The sequence below is a fragment of the Choloepus didactylus genome, chromosome 21 (genome assembly GCF_015220235.1).
Source record: "Choloepus didactylus isolate mChoDid1 chromosome 21, mChoDid1.pri, whole genome shotgun sequence".
NCBI classification, from domain to species: domain Eukaryota; kingdom Metazoa; phylum Chordata; class Mammalia; order Pilosa; family Megalonychidae; genus Choloepus; species Choloepus didactylus.
Genome location: NC_051327.1, coordinates 16,963,040 through 16,978,663, shown reverse-complemented (window position 1 = coordinate 16,978,663; position 15,624 = coordinate 16,963,040). Strand labels below are relative to the sequence as shown.

Genomic DNA, 15,624 nt, shown 5'->3' with positions numbered 1-15,624 from the left:
GGAGGGTTCTTTACTTGGCTCTTAGGCTTTGTGCTACTCTGACTTGGAGAATCAAAGAAAGTAATATCTAGGAGAAAGACAGTGAAGCACTCTCCCGAATTGCTCTTATCTCTCAACACCTAAAGGTTCCATGAACTCCCTTCACCTCCGTAATTAGCAGTTTATTACTTTGTCACTGAGAACCCACCTATGACTTCTTCTGACTTCTTTTAACTTATGTCTGTTTATTTTTTTATCCCGATATACTGAGATGTGAAATCATGGTTCTAGGCTTTAGACACTTGGTAGTTAGGAGGGTACAAGAAGTTATCCTGTACTTTCATCAGGAAGATATTTTGATCTTAATTCTTTTTCCTCACAGAGAAGAGGAGCTTTGTCATCATTCTAGTTCTTCAACTCCACTGGTAACAGACAAGGAGTCCCAGGGAGAAAAAGGTAAGTTTATGAAAAGCTAGAGTGATGTGTGATTGTGGTGATAGAAAGTGTTTATGGAGGAGATATAACTTAATACCTACTCAGAAGACATGTATAGAGCCTTGCTGGGATCTAGGGCAAGGTAGATACAGAGAGATAGAAGTTCCTTCTGATAAGGGCAAAAGGTACAGAGACAGATGTAGTATAACATGGTAACTGTGGGCTGGAGATCAGCTAAGTTTGAAGTATCTGTGAGCGAACCAGTAATTATTGTCCACTAAGCAGATGTATGTGTGCATTTGGAGTAGTTACCTATTTATATCCGCTTGACTGTTAGAAATAATCTTGCAAACACCATCTGGGAGCCTGAACCATGGAAGATAGAAACTTCATCTTCTCAGAGATACTCAGTGAAAACTCTATGTTAAAAACCAGATGGATAATCAAATTCTAACTACTGATCTGCCATTCTTCCTGGATGAGCGAGCAGATGATTGAGTATTGATATCAGCGTCCTTGAATATCTCCAGATGTGCAGTATTTGACGACTGCTTCTGTTTGAAATGAGGCTGTGTTTCAGTTGTGGCTGGAAGCTTTGAATTGGCTACTTGGCCTGTCCTTTCTTCCATGGAGCTCTCACCATTCAAACGTGACAGATTTGGCAAAATGCTAGTTAGGTTGAGCCCTGCTTGCCTCCACTGTGTCATCTTTGTATGCATTAAGTGTTTCTTTTTTGCTTGTTTGTTTTTTAAAATGGTTTTTAAAAAGCTAATGTTCATGAAGAGCAATGTCCTTAGAACTGCGCCACTAATTAAAGAAAATCCTATCTAGGGAGGTGTATTTCTTCCCCAGAGCTGTGTCACATAACGTTTGGGCCCTCTGCTGGAAAAGTAGAATCATGTCTCAAATAATGCCTTTTTAATTGTATCCTCTAGTATTTAGATGTCGAGAAATACTGTATCATACTTCTACAGTATGTATCATACTCCTACTTTATTCTGTATGATACATAGTAGTGACTGTGCCTTATCAGACCTGTTCTTTATTTCTTAAAAGGATGGTAGAGATTTATTTTCCAATATTCTTTGATTTGGAACCACCCCCACCCCTTGACAACTGAACAGACCTCCTACCATTACACAACATGATGATGTTCTCCACCAGGCAATTACAGTGCACTCCAGCCCCACTAGTTCACAGGAAACTGTTTGGCCTGTGGCTTTACAATCTTTATCTTAACCTGGTTCCAGGCCTTTGGTCACTTGAGGCTTTGAAACAACAGTGGTACCTCTAGCTCATTTGGACCTTAAATACCACCACCCACCAGGAAGGAAGCTCTCCATAGACTCCAAATCTGTTATTTAAATCACTTTTCAGTTGATACAAGAAGAAATTCATCAGAAGATGGCCTTCTCAGAAATGTTTTTAACCTCTCCATTCAGCTTTTGAGTGAAACATGAAATTACAGATAATAAATACTCCCCTTCCCCACCTCCAGCAGTTGAGCTAAACCAGCAGCTTCTGGGGCATGAGCTACAATGTTCAGAAGGACATGCTGCCCAAAGGGGTCAGGTTTGGGGGTTATGTAGCCCCAATGGCCTCTGCAAATGAAGCCTTGCCAACCACCAGCAGACAGACACATAGCGTCCAGCACCAGTCCTTGGGCACCCCCTTTCTCCCGACTTTCACAAGCAGGATCCGTCTGAGGGGAATAGTCCATACTTCTGTTGGAGGATGGCTGTAGCACAGCCTGGATGCATGAGGCCAAACTTTCCAGGCACAGACAACAGACCTGTTTTTAATGATGATATTCTAGAATGTTTTCTTTCCAGATGATGATTGAGAAGCTTAAAAAAAATGGTGCCAGGTACCATAACAGTAACACAGTGCTGTTTTCTGAGATTTTTGTTTTCTACCCCTTTTTTTTTTTAATGGAGTGTGCTGGATGTCTATAATTTTGTTTAGATGACTGCAGAACCTGGAAAAGCTGTTGGCTGCTATTGATGCATAACATAATGGTCTTTTTATATAAATATATTTGCACGCACACACACACACACATACATATGTATATTTTGAATTTTTGGAAACTAGCTGTACTGTCAACTTTGGAAAAAGTATCCAAGTTGTACTGTGTTGAGCTGGCATTGTCCAGAAATTAACAGCCATATTGGTCTAGAAACGTTAAACTTAATTTTTTAAGTTTTAAATATGTATTAAATATGTAATGTCTTATCTACATGGGTTTGATTACAGAAATAATAAAGTATTCTCTAAATAAAAAAAAAATAAGTAGATAGACAAAACTATTCATTACTGGAAGAGGGGAAGAAGAAAACAAGTCTATATTTCTTTCTGTAGTTGCAGATACAACCACACAGAAGAAACAAAACTCGTGGAATTCTCCGTGTTCACCCGGCAGCTCTGGGCAGCGTAAACGGAAGATTCAGCTGCTGCCCTCTAGGCGAGGGGACCAGCTGACCTTGGTACAGTCTTTTCCATCTACCCATCCCCACCCTAGTTTATCTCTCCCAAGCCTAAACCAATGAACTTTTGGAAACCCAAGGACAGATTATTCTTAGAAAGATGAAGTACAGGTTTCTTCCAGTTTCTTCTGATTGCTCTCACTCCCCTTTTTCTCCATATAGCCTCCACCTCCTCAGCTTGGTTATCCAATCACTGCCGAAGACTTGGACTTAGAAAAGAAAATTTCATTTCAGTGGTTTAACAAGGTCTTGGAGGATAAGACTGGTAAGGAATATAGATCCATTTCCCACTCCAGGAATGGTTTTCTTTTATTGTTGTTTTTTTTTTTAAACTTTTCTCTGGGAAACTCCTGGGAAGAGTACCATGTTTTCTTTTGGTCTTTCTCATCTGAGAACTCCATTTGGGTCTTGGAGACGATCACTGACATTGAGTGAAAGCATTTCTAGATGAGTTCTATTGAGACCTTCAACATCCCTGTGCCCTGTGATATGCCATCTGGAAACAGTTCCCAAACAAGGGAGGATAATTAAATCTCTTCTTTTCTTCATTAGATGCTGCCTCAAACTCTGTCACTGAGAACCCAACTACCACTCAGCCTTCTTTTAATTTTACCCTGCCCTCTGCTGAGACTGCTTCCTCACCAGCCCCCCTCCCATCCACAAGCACTAACCCACTGCTTGAGAGCTTGAAGAAGATGCAGAATGCCCCAGCCCCACCATCCTGCCCAGGTGAGTGGGAAAAATTCCCTTGGAGCATATGATAATTTCAGCCTTTTTGAGCACCAAACTTTGTTTAGGTCAAAATGAAAGCATTTTGCCTGTGTTCTCTGGAAATTGTTCTAAGCATTTACCAAACCTGACCTGGGCAAGGTTAAAAACCTCAGAATTCTCTAATCAGCAAATTTTAGGGAAGATGGACTGTGACATATAAAACTGGGGAAGGCAGCTTAGTTTGGGTAATCAAATGGCTCTTGATTTGAAACTTAATTCCCTTAGCTGCTCTGAGCCTTATTGTCTTACATAAAATGAGCATAATGCTTATTTTGTGAAATGTAAATGTGCAAACATAAGGTGTCTTATTCCATGGTTATTAGACCACAGACACAAAATAATTCCAGTTCATTTTCCCTGTACATTTCCAAGGGCCTGTTGATTGTCCCAGCGCCGTGCCTTCCTGGCACTGTGTTTACACCCCTGTTTTGCACTCTGACGTGGTGGTGTAGGTTAGCTGTTTGGGGCAGAGACTGTCTCATTCATGGTTGTATACTCTGCATCTGGCACATGGTAGATGAAAATAGCAAATCTCTGTAAGATGGATCAAATGTGTTTAGGTAAGTAACTGGACTTAAGGGTTCAGGTGATTGATTTCCCTCAGTCTCCACATATTTAACCCCTGATTAGGGTCAGTTTTATTCCCTTCTGTCTTAGGATAAGTGAAGGGTGGAATAATGATTTACTTTAAGGGTCTGTGGTCTAGATTTAGTCTATGTATTGACTGACTCCTGGATCTCTAGCAACTGTACTAGACATGGGGAGGGTACGAAAGTTCTGAATCCCATCACATTTGAAGCACTCAGAATTCACTCTCTCAGTAAATCCCTCTCTTTGCAGAGTCTGCTGGAGTGGCAACCACTGTGGCCCTTTCACCTCTGAAGACACCCAGCCTTCCAGTCCCTCTTGGGTCTTCACAGTCAGGGCCTCTTCCAGGCACCTCTTCAGACTCAAAATCCACAGCCATTCCGACAGGGCTGATTCCCGCTGCTTCCACGATGCCAGTCCCTGAAACCACCAAGTCAACTCCAGCCCCTCAGGCTGAGACATCTACCACATCCCAAGCCCCTTCTGCCCCGTTCCCCACCCCTCAGCCAAGCAGTCTGTTGGGAATGCTGAGCACCCCAACTTCTAACCCTTCTGCTTCTGCAGCTCCTGATGTGTCTTCAGCAATTCCCACGTTCAAACCCATTTTCGCGGCCCCACCCAAAAGTGAGAATGAAGGCCCCTTGCCTTCTAGTCCTTCAGTTGCAACTGCAACTGTAACATCTTCCAGCTCTGCCCTTCCCACGACTTCTAGCACCTCAGCCCCCACTTTCAAGCCTATCTTTGGCAGTCTGGGGCCACCTACATCTGTGCCCTTGTCCACTCCTTTCTCCTTCAAGCAAACAACTACTCCAGCCACTACCACAACTGCCCCTCTCTTCACTGGCCTGTCCAGTGCCACCTCTACAGTGGCTTCCATCACCACAGCCAGCACATCCGCAGACTCAGCTTCGAAGCCTGCTTTTGGCTTTGGTGTGAACAGCGTGACTAACACCACTACTTCCATCTCCCAGCCTTTCCTCTTCGGGGCTCCCTCTGCCTCTGGTGCCAGCTTTACTCCAGCCGTGGGCTCCATTTTCCAATTTGGCAAGCCTCCTGCCATGTCTGCTTCAACAACAGTCACCACCTTTGGCCCGTCCCTTCCCAGTGCTGTTCAGACAGCCCCCAGTAGCAGCACGGCCAGCTTTAGTGGTTTTGGCAGCACCCTGACCACCTCAGCTCCAGTCACCACCAGCCAGCCCACGCTGACGTTCAGTAGCACCACCATCCCAGCATTCAGCATTCCCTTTGGCACAAGTGCCAAGCCCCCTCTCCCATCATATTCAGGAGCCAACCCCCTGCCTGCATTTGGGGCCACTGATGGGCAGCAGCAGGGGGCCACCAAGCCAGCCCTTGTCCCCAGCTTTGGCAACTCTTTCACTTTTGGAAACTCTGTAGCCCTGGCTACAACTGCAGCACCAACCCCAGCCCAGCCAAACTTTGGCAGCACCACACAGTCAGCTTTTGGTGGTTTGAAATCCACAGCTTCTACCTTTGGTGCCCCTGCCAGCACCCAGCCATCCTTTGGCAGTACCACACCTGTTTTCTCCTTTGGTGCAGCCACCACCTCTGGCTTTGGAGCTACAACCCAAACCACCAGCAGTGGGACAAGTAGCTCAGTGTTTGGCAGCACAACTCCTTCGCCCTTCACGTTTGGGGGGTCGGTTGCCCCAACCAGCAGCGGGGGCTTTGGAATCAGTGTGGCCACCCCAGGCACCAGCTCCACCTCTGGAGCTTTCAACTTTGGAACAGGACAGAGCGGGACCACTGGCACCACAACACCCTTTGGGGGAGCCTTGAGTCAGAGCACCTTGGGCACACCCAGCCAGAGCACGCCCTTTGCCTTCAGTGTGGCCAGTACGCCTGAGAGCAAACCTTTGTTTGGAGGTAAGCTTCGGGTTGATTGGGTCTTCTGTGCCAGGCACTGCTTTCTGGGCCAGCACACCGTCTGCTCTTAGGGAGCTTCCATGACAGGGTGGACAGACAGACATATTAAATATACGTAAACAAAATTTCAGCAACAAATGTTTTGATAAAATTAATAGGTAATTAGTGACAATGGAGGATCTAGTGTGGATTTCAGTGATCAAAGGCGGCCTTTCTAAAACAACAAATTTAAGCTGAACATATTTGTGACAAGAAGGGGTTGGGAGCTTTGGGGCTGGTGCGGGGAGAGGTGGTGGGCATCAGAGGGAGGAGGAGGATGTTGCACGCACAGGGGAAAGCTGGTTCAGAGGCCCAAAGGTGTAAGCAGGCTTGGTATGTTCACCGATGGAGAAAAGGCCAGCAGGGCTGGAGGTTTTGAATTGGGGTAAACGGTACAAAAAGAAGTTGAGAGGCACACAGAGCCAAATCATTCATGGCCAGGGTTAGGTGTTTGGGTTTTAATATTAAGGGATATCATTGTAGAATTTCAAGAAGAATGATGCGATCTTATTTGCCATGTGGGAGATGAATGCTAAGAAAGGGTTTTGACTCTGATAGTTTGGATTAGGGTGAGATGCCTCTATAAATAGTTGTTTTGGAGAATGGAAAAGGAACATATTAATTACTAAGAAAGTATAATAGAATTGCCAGGCAGTTTTGAGGACTGGGAAATTGTGATTATGAATTTAGACTAAGGCTAGTCAGCCCTGATGTTCTTCCCTGTGAACATTCAGTTGTTGAGGTGTAGACCTAAGCTAAGTGGATAGCTGGTGGAACCCAACGTGTTGAAATTCCAGCAAGTATAGCAGGAGGGGACAATGGAATGGAGGCCTTGATGAGGGTGAAGGAATGGCTGTACTAGGAAAAATAAGTTGGAAGAGAGTGAGATAGTTGAAAGTGAGAAGCTACCGCAGTTCTGGTGGTGGGGAGGTTTGACCATAGGAGTGGATGGCAGAGTTGAGGCGAAGGAAAAGATGATTGGCACTGCGAAGCCCAGGCATGAGCAGGTGCATCGTCCTCACAGATGTTGATGTCCCCACGAGTGGTGCCACTATAGGGACGGGCAGGAAGACGGTGAGCCAGGGACTTTGGTGGGTGGGAGTGACCTGGTAGGTGATAGATAACATTGACACGGAGAAGGAGCTTAGTTGAGCATAATAGTCTGATGGGCTGAACTTCAAAGGAGTTAAGGTGTTTGAAGGAGGAGAAATGGTTTAGAAGCAGCATCAGGGAGCAAGGAAGATACCTGACCTACCTCCAGGTCTGAGAGAAAAGCCTTTCCCTGGGAGGGGGCTAGAGCAGTGTCATTCCAGGACAGCCAGGAGTCAGGGCAAGGTAAGGCAAAGGGAGTTTGCTGATGACTGTGTTCCAGAAGGCACCACACAGCAAGGGTGTGGTGGAAGGCTCGGGCTTCTAGAGGGGAGGGGCAAATAAATAGGGAGAATAGGCAGCACAAGAGTGGTCCTGATAGAAAAAGGTTGGGGAGCCACCGAGTGTTCCCTTCTGCAGCATCCAGTGAGTTGGTCTGGTGGCCCAGGGAGTGCAGAGACCCCACTCCTCAGCGCCAGGAGAGAGCAGCACCTGGGGACTGTTTCTCTGCAGCAACACAGCAGTCAGCAGGCCGGTAGAGGCAGTCTTACCTGGAGCACCAGGCCTTAAGATTTAATTATCTCCTGCAATGCCTTGTGGGATGAGCCAGGATCAGGAGTCCAGGGCTGAACACCCTTCTGACCAGGCAAATGTCCTGGCGAAGGGCAGGTCTCCCACCTAGATTCATTGCTGTCTGCTTTGATCCCCTCTGCTCACTGGCATCATCTTTTCGGTTCTGTCTCTTCACTCTAGGCACTTTGACACCCACCTTTGGTCAGAACAGCTCTGCCCATGGAGTGGGCACATCAGGCAGCAGCCTCTCCTTTGGGGCGTCCTTAGCACCTGCCCAAGGCTTTGTTGGAGTCGGGTCATTTGGTAAGCAGCAAGTCTCTGTGTTGCTAGTGATTTGCTTAGCTCCTCTCCAAGGTGGGATTGGGATGGCAAGTTCCTGGCTATCTGGAGATCATAGTTCCTACCTGTGGATAGGGGTCAGGCTGGGAGCCTGGCACAGCCCAGGTTTGGAAGTGGGTAGCAGAGCCAAGTTATAGTCCACTTGGGAAGCCATGGTAGAACAGGTTCCTAGGCCTCAGTGCCAGGCTTAATGATACAGGATTCTGAGGTTTTGCCTTTTAAATAGCCTCCCATCCCCCAAATGAACCTGATGTAGCTTTGGAAGCTCTATTCAAGCACTTAGTCTTCTAATAGCTACCTAACTTTGCAGAGATTGGGGCAGCAGAGTATTCTCAGGTACTAGCTGCCCTGATGAGATCTTGTTGAATCTTTCCAGGATCGACGGCCCCTTCATTTTCCATTGGTGCAGGATCCAAGACCCCAGGGGCTCGACAGCGACTGCAGGCCCGAAGGCAGCACACCCGCAAGAAATAGCCTTTGTCCCTTGCCCCCATTCCCTCCAACCCCCACCCGTTTCTGGACCTCGGCACCTGCTGGGAAGAGCCTCTGCCCCTTCTAGTTCCAAAAAACAAACCTACCCCAGGTTCTCTGTCTTCAGCCACGAAGGAGGTAGTGGCAGCCCTGGGGGCCTTTTCCCTCCTCCGTGAGGAAGCAGAAGCCTCAGGCCTCTTGAAGGAGCCAAGGCAGAAGCCAGCGCCTGTACTTGAACAGTTCCACTGGTGAGGCTGGAGAACTAAAACATCTGTACATATTGTCGCTTACTTCCCTGACTCTTGTTTTTAGTGTGTAAGCTTAGTCAGGCAGCCACCCTTCCCACCTTTTCCCCAAGAGCCCTCATTCCGGAGGGGAGAAGATCCAGCCCTTACCCACTTGCATCCCTGGGTTTGCATCAGATGGGAGTGGGGAAAACAGATTATCCCTAAAGCTTTACCTTGCTTGGCTTGGCTAAAAGCAGTTCTCTTCCTCTGTCCCTTTAGGGGACTGTTTCCCCATTTATTGCTGCTTTGTCCCTCACCGGTTCCTTGCAGATCTATTCGTTTTAAAATGATCTTGAATCTCGCTTTGCCTTGGAGACCCATGGGTTCTGTAACTGCTGTCGCTTCCTCCTGCTAAGTCTGAGTTAGTGTTTCATCCCCAACTCTCTGCCAGTGGCCCCCAAAGCTTGGTGGCTCAAGACTGTTAACCTGGCAGCTCCAGAGGTGACACCTCGCTCCAGGAGAGGGAAGCCCTTGGACCAGTTTTCCCCCAGCTGCAGAGCAGGCAGGATGCCCACTGCTGCTTTCAGCTGCCTCCGCTCCACCCGCTCTTCCCGGTCTGCCTCATTGGGCCCACGTCTGCCTTTTCTGGAGTGTATGTTAAAGCCTTGTCCTGTGTTATGTTGTCTGATACTCATATCTATTGCTCTTTGAATCGAGTTTGGAGGAAGAATTGAATTGTATGAGTGGCGGCATGTTGGTAGTGCCGGACTTAACTGTTTCAAGTTTTCTGGAGCCTAGATAATTGAATGTGGAAAGTAGCACTTGACAGCTGCTAGTGCTGACTCTTGAATTTTCAGACGGTGTTTGGACTTTAAGGGCTGGCAGCCCAGGGGGATGGGGCCCCCGGGGAGCAAAGACCTCTGCCCTCTGCTGTCTCCCTCCTCATCTGTCACTCATCCCTGGGAAATGTTAGGACACTGAAACTAACAAGTCCTACTTTAAAACTGTATCTTAGTTTTCCCAAATCAAGCCCTCTCCAACCACAGCCCTTCCCCTTTTCTTCCTTTGCTTCCAAACCACATACCCCAGGCCCAAGAGCCTCGCTGCCATGCCCATCCTCTTTGGGAGAAGTATGAATGCGTGTGTCTAAATTAAAAGAAAAAAAAATATTTAAGCATTTTTTAACAAAATAAAAATTTATTTTTATATTTAAGCTAAATTGCCTTTTAAATTCCTTCAAGCTTGGTTCATTGAGGTGGTTAAGTAAAGCTATTGACTAGGAGTTAGCTGTAGAGTTAAGTTATGCCTGTGTGAAGAAGCTTAAGTGCTGTCCCAGGCGGTGTTCCTGAGGGACCAGAGCTTCTTCTGGACACATCATATAAAATGTAACTCTTATTTTATAATAATGTGATGTAGATGTACAAGTCCCCCCCAACCCCCTTGTGACTGAGGTTGAATGTTTTGTGGCAGGGGACTGCTCTCCCCACCCCCCAAGAAGAGCTCTAGAGTCTACCGTGTTAATCCTTAACTGTGGGAGCCAAGGAGGGAGCTTGAACCTCGATTCCCGAATACCTGTTAGGATGGGAGGGGTGGGGGTGTGGCTCAGGCATAGAAATCAAGCTTCTACCCACCTGTACCTTATGTAAGGTAGAACCCCTTAGTTATAGGACTCTGAGCTAGTCATACCTCATTCCACAGGCAGGACAGTTGGTCCAGGAGCCCCCCCCAGAGGGTGTCCTGGCATAGCCTGCGTGAGTGTGTGTGAGTGTGTACACATACGTGCACTGAACGGGACAGGAACAGGAAACTGGGTCTTTCCATGACAAATAAAGACTTAATTCCTGTTGAGTCTAGTTGGAATTCTTAGTATGAATGTGCAAGTTTTCTCCTTGCTTATGTCATTAAGAATAAAAAGAAACTGTGATCTATCGTAGACCATGTTCTGCTTTTTATTTTTCTGGGCACCACTTCTCTCCCACCAGCAAAAACATGTCCCAGGAAAGGGGCCCAAAGAGCTAAGAAATCCACTCTGTCTTTCCAACCAGAGAAACAGATACCAGTTTCCTTCCTGAAGCAATAAGGATGACCTTTCAAAGCACTTCAACACCTGCTACGTGCAAGGCAGTGTGCTAGGACCAGCCGCGGGTTTTCGCCGCCGCTTCTTTCTCTTTGGGGCTGGGCTGGGGTTGAGTCCTGGCACCACTGTTTCAGTCTGTGAAACTGAGCTAGAAGAAAGTATGGAAGTTAGATGTGACCCAGTCTCGAGGATCTCCCAAGCAGGCCCCCACCTCACTCACCTTGGCACCTCTGCCCGTTCGAGTACAGCAACGAAGAAGCCACCAGTGAGCGTGGTCTCAGGGGAGGCCCGGAGGCAGTGTTCAGCTCCTGCGAAAGTGCTCAGGCCTCGATGGGGCCAGGAGGGGAGGGCAGGAGCTAGCCTGGGGAGAAAACAGCACAGGCTTTGAGGTGAGGGAGCAGCTCCCCCTCCCTGACGCCTTGGTGAGTACCTGTTACCTGAAGGCCCCTGAGCTCTGCTGCAGGGCATCTCGCACCACGTCTTCATTCTCCTCCTGGCAGACAGAACATGTAGAGTAGACAAGGCGCTGCAAGGAGGGGAAAGTGAGCGCATGGCAGAGCGCACGCTGCTGGAATCCCGCCAGGGCACGCAAGCGGTCCTTGCTAGGTGTGTCTGCCCCAGGCTCCTCCCACTGTCTGGTCAACATGCCTAAGGAAAAGAGCATTTCAATTCTAGAACTTGGCAGACTGAAACATCCATCTCAAGAGATGAAAACATTTGCTCAGGGTCTTCAGGTCATTGAAGCGCCAGAACTACACATAAGACCAAAAGAAACTGCAACCCCTTCGGCTCTGGGCTTCTCTGGATCCGTGAGACCTCCCCCCACTTCCCCAGCCACACTTTCTCCCCATCTCACCAGAGCCACTACAAGAAGGATCCAGCAAGATGTACTGGACCTGGCGGTAACGGTGGTCTGAGGGCGAGACTGCCAGGAAGTCTTCCTCGGCTAACTCGCAGCAGGAAACTCCCGCCCGGGCCAACAGGGTGGCCATAGAAGCCAGCCGCTTGGCATCCAGGTCAAAGGCAAAGATCTTCCTGGGGAAAAGGTCAGAGTTGAGGTGAGTTGAAGATTTAGGGAGCATCTAAGGGCCACTAGCTGGGGGAGATGACTCGACCCTCAGAGAATTTAGAATCTTAAGAGGAAAAGCTGATTCACATGCAGTTTGAACAACGGGCACGCTCTTGAGGAGGCTTATGCCCAGCTCTTATGTCTATGACAATACAGTGCATGCTGACAGCAAACAGGAAAGTATATTTAAATGGCCTACAAGGGTCAGTGGGCAGAGGTGACTGGCCAAGGACTCTGCCTTGGGCTGAAGGATCCATATCCCACCCAGTGGGAGGTTTGGCTTGGGCCATACCATGACCCATTGTAGGACTAAGAAGTTTGGTTCTCCTTACAAAATACAGCATCAGGTCCCAGCCCCTCCCTCGGCGTCCCATGGCCCACGGCACTCACCCTTGGTTCTTGAGAAGAGCAGCCAGGTGACTGGTCTTGTTGCCTGGGGCAGCGCAGGCATCGATGACATGGGATCCTGGTGGAGGAGCCAGCAGCGTGGCAGGAAGGCAGCTGGCCTGGCCGGGCAGGGCACAGCACCCGGATCAGCAGAGACCCCAGGCCTGTCACTCCCCACTACTAGCTCTTCCCTTTCCACCCATCTTCCCTACCTTGTCTTGTAGGATGAGGTGACCAGCTTGGTACAGTGGATGTTCATGCAGATCTGTCTGGGCAGGAAACACAAGCAGTTCTGGCAATAAGGGATCCAGAAGAAAACACTTCCCTTTGAGGGCCCTTAAGTCATCAAGGCTGCCAGGGAAGAGGTTAGGGACAGGATAAGAACCATTAGTTTGACGAATATTTTCTGATTTCCTCCATGCTGGGCACTAGGCTGGACAGTTTAAATGCTATCCCACATGTTACTGTTCATTCATGCAACAAATATTTAAAACTGCTATGAAAAAACTTAACAAGCTGAAAAGACAGAGGCAGCAGAGTCAATGGTTAAGAGAATGAGTTCTCAAGCCAGTCACTCTGGGATCCCACCTCTACCATTTATTAGCAGCGGGATCTTGGGCAGGTGACATAATCGCCAAGCATCAGTTTGCACTTCCGTAAAATGGAATGATAGCTACCTCAGAGGGTAGTTGTGCAGACTGCATCAGCAGCGTGTGCAAAATACTTAGAAAAGTACTTGGCACAAATGAAGCACTGGATAAATGTTAGCCTTTACCATTAAAGCATAATTTTGGGGGAGGGGTATTTTCCAGGGAGGGGAGAGATGCGGAGGAGGTAAGATCTGAGCTGATTGCCTGACAGATGAAGAGTGCTGGGAGAAGCTGAGATCAAGTTATCTTCACTATAACTTTGCAAGGGAGTATTCTCCGGTCCATCTGAGTGACAAAAAAGCAGGCTTAGCAAATAACATGCCTCAGTTCAGAAAGTTCTCAAGTGGCAGAAGTGGAATTCAAACCCAAAGTCCTTCTCTACTATACCACCCTGGTCTCTAAGCAACATGCTATGAGACAGAAGGAGGAACATCTAAGACAGATTGATGGAAGTAGAGAGAGGAGAGAAGGCTTCTCCGAGCGGTCAAAGGACAAAACAGGAAGAGGGCATGCGCCCAGTGGTGGTGGAATCATTCTGGGCAGGGAGCAGCCACTGCTGCTGGAACCCGAGGTGCTCACAGCACCATGGCAGATGGGTCTGGAGGGGAAGCAGAAGGCACAGCACAATGGAGAACCAAGAAAGGGTTTTCAGCAGGCAAACAGCATGAGATCTAGTTTTAGATCTTTTCTACAGTCAACCACAAAGTGAGAAAGTATGGAAGTGGGAGACTGGTTTTGGAGATTCTTTTGCCAATCCTGATAGGAAATGATGAGGTCCAAAACCTAGGCAATGTCCACAAGGATGAAAAGGAAGGCATGGATTTGAGAAAGATGCTAAAGGGAGAGGAGTAAAGGACTGGAGGGAGAGGAGGGAAGCATTTAGGATGACTAAGTTTGGGCAGAATACTTAGAAATGGTGCTGTTCATTAGGTTGAACTAGGGAATGCAGAAGGTGCAAAGTTTGGGATGGAAGATGATGAATTCAGTTTGACACATGCTGTGATTATGTTGTCTGTGGAACATTCATATGAACCTGAGGGTAGGCATATAAGAGAGAAATCTAGACTGGAATCATCAGGTTAGAACTGAGGAAAGAATTGAGGAATATTTTAGAAAAATAATACATGATGGGACTCCCAGGAAGATAGGCCTTGGAAGGAAAAGGAGAAACTGCTAGAAAGTAGAAAGAAAACCCAGAATGTCTCTTCCCATGGGATCCTTCTTTTCCCAATACCCACCCACCCACCCACCACACCTCCCTAGATGAGGGCAGCCCAGACAGGTTCCAAGCTCTCACCTGGAAGCCCGACCCTGGTAGGAGAAACCCTGTCTCTTGAAATAATCAACCGCATCATCAGAGCAAGTCTTGAGAGTGTTCACCCGCACAAATCGAGGCACCTGGGAGGCTGGGACCCAATCAGCGGTGAGTGAGCAGGAACAAGGCCCGCTTCTCTGAGGGTCTGTGGCTATCTCCCACCACCCTCCCCAGGGCTCCTTCCAGCTCACCTGGGCCAGGCCTGGACCCCACATCCAACAGGTCCTCATTCCGGCTCACACCCCGATGAACCTTGAGCCGGGCCAGCTCGGCCTTCAGCCTTGCCTGGTGCCGGGGACAAGCAGAGGCTTCCATTTGCCCCCCACCTCCTCGAAAGAGCCCGGCCCAGCAACAACTCATACACTAGCACCTAGGGTTGGGGAAATGAAGAGAAAAAAACCTAAACGTTAATGTCTCAGGTAGTGTAGGAACTGGAATGACTGTCCAAGTACAGGTTAAAGATGAGGTACCTTGTCCAAAATCTCACAAAAAATTAGAGGCAGGTACAGGACTGAAACCTGGTGTCCAACCTCCCAGTCCTGGGCCCTTTCCCGGTGGAGGCTCACCAGCAGAGCCCTGGATCCCAACCCTCCAAGTCAACATTACCCTTCGATTTACTTAAAGAGGCTACCATTGCTACTTGGTACTTCTGTCCTTATTTAACCCTTCACACGAGGCTGGAAGTTTACAAAACATTTTCATCCCATCTCAATGTCTAACCCAGTGAAGGGGCGCTCATACTCAGGTCAGAAGAGCGACTTGCTTAAATTCACACCGTGAACGGACGCAGAGCTGAGCCCCGTTACGGACCCCTGACCCTTACGGCTCAACATCTGCGGTGTAGGAGGGCTTCTCTCCCCGGCCAGGCCCTACCGGTCACCTTGGCGAGGTGCGGCCGCAGCTTCTTCTCGGTGCGGAGGAGTCCGGCGCTGGCGATCACGGCGTCCAGCACCGCGGAATAGCGCTGCGTCTCGCACACCAGCGCATACAGCTGCTTCACGTTCTGCGCGCGGCCGAGAGAACACACGCTGGGCCGGGAGGGTCCCCGCCCGGGGCTCAGCCTCCCGCCGCCGCCAGCCCCGGGACCCCAGCGCCCAGACTTCACCCCTCCTGCGCCCGGATCCCGCTACCTGGAAGCGGCTGCCGTACACCAGCCCCTTGATGGAGCCCTGGCGGCTCTCCACGCCGGCCAACACGGCCGCCGCCGCCGCGTACAACGCCATGCTCCGCGCCCTCCCTCCTTTA

General features: G+C 48.7%; 2 protein-coding genes across 2 annotated transcripts in view; one reads left to right on the top strand and one right to left on the bottom strand.

Annotated features, from left to right (window-relative positions):
* Window positions 1–10,814, top strand: part of POM121C (POM121 transmembrane nucleoporin C) — a 23,988-nt gene extending 13,174 nt beyond the window's left edge. Inside the window, exons 7-13 of the mRNA XM_037814385.1 lie at window positions 362–435; window positions 2,776–2,900; window positions 3,063–3,165; window positions 3,453–3,629; window positions 4,512–6,143; window positions 8,025–8,147; window positions 8,560–10,814. Coding sequence (XP_037670313.1) covers window positions 362–435; window positions 2,776–2,900; window positions 3,063–3,165; window positions 3,453–3,629; window positions 4,512–6,143; window positions 8,025–8,147; window positions 8,560–8,657 — 2,332 coding nt within the window. The 3' untranslated portion in view covers window positions 8,658–10,814. The remainder of the gene's footprint in view (window positions 1–361; window positions 436–2,775; window positions 2,901–3,062; window positions 3,166–3,452; window positions 3,630–4,511; window positions 6,144–8,024; window positions 8,148–8,559) is intronic.
* Window positions 10,808–15,624, bottom strand: NSUN5 (NOP2/Sun RNA methyltransferase 5). Its single transcript, XM_037814386.1, is given in 11 exon segments — window positions 10,808–11,106; window positions 11,179–11,319; window positions 11,396–11,606; window positions 11,815–11,993; window positions 12,418–12,533; window positions 12,627–12,765; window positions 14,362–14,470; window positions 14,571–14,715; window positions 14,717–14,749; window positions 15,260–15,382; window positions 15,510–15,624. Coding segments are annotated over 11 exon segments (1,404 nt in total). The 5' UTR covers window positions 15,603–15,624; the 3' UTR covers window positions 10,808–10,991.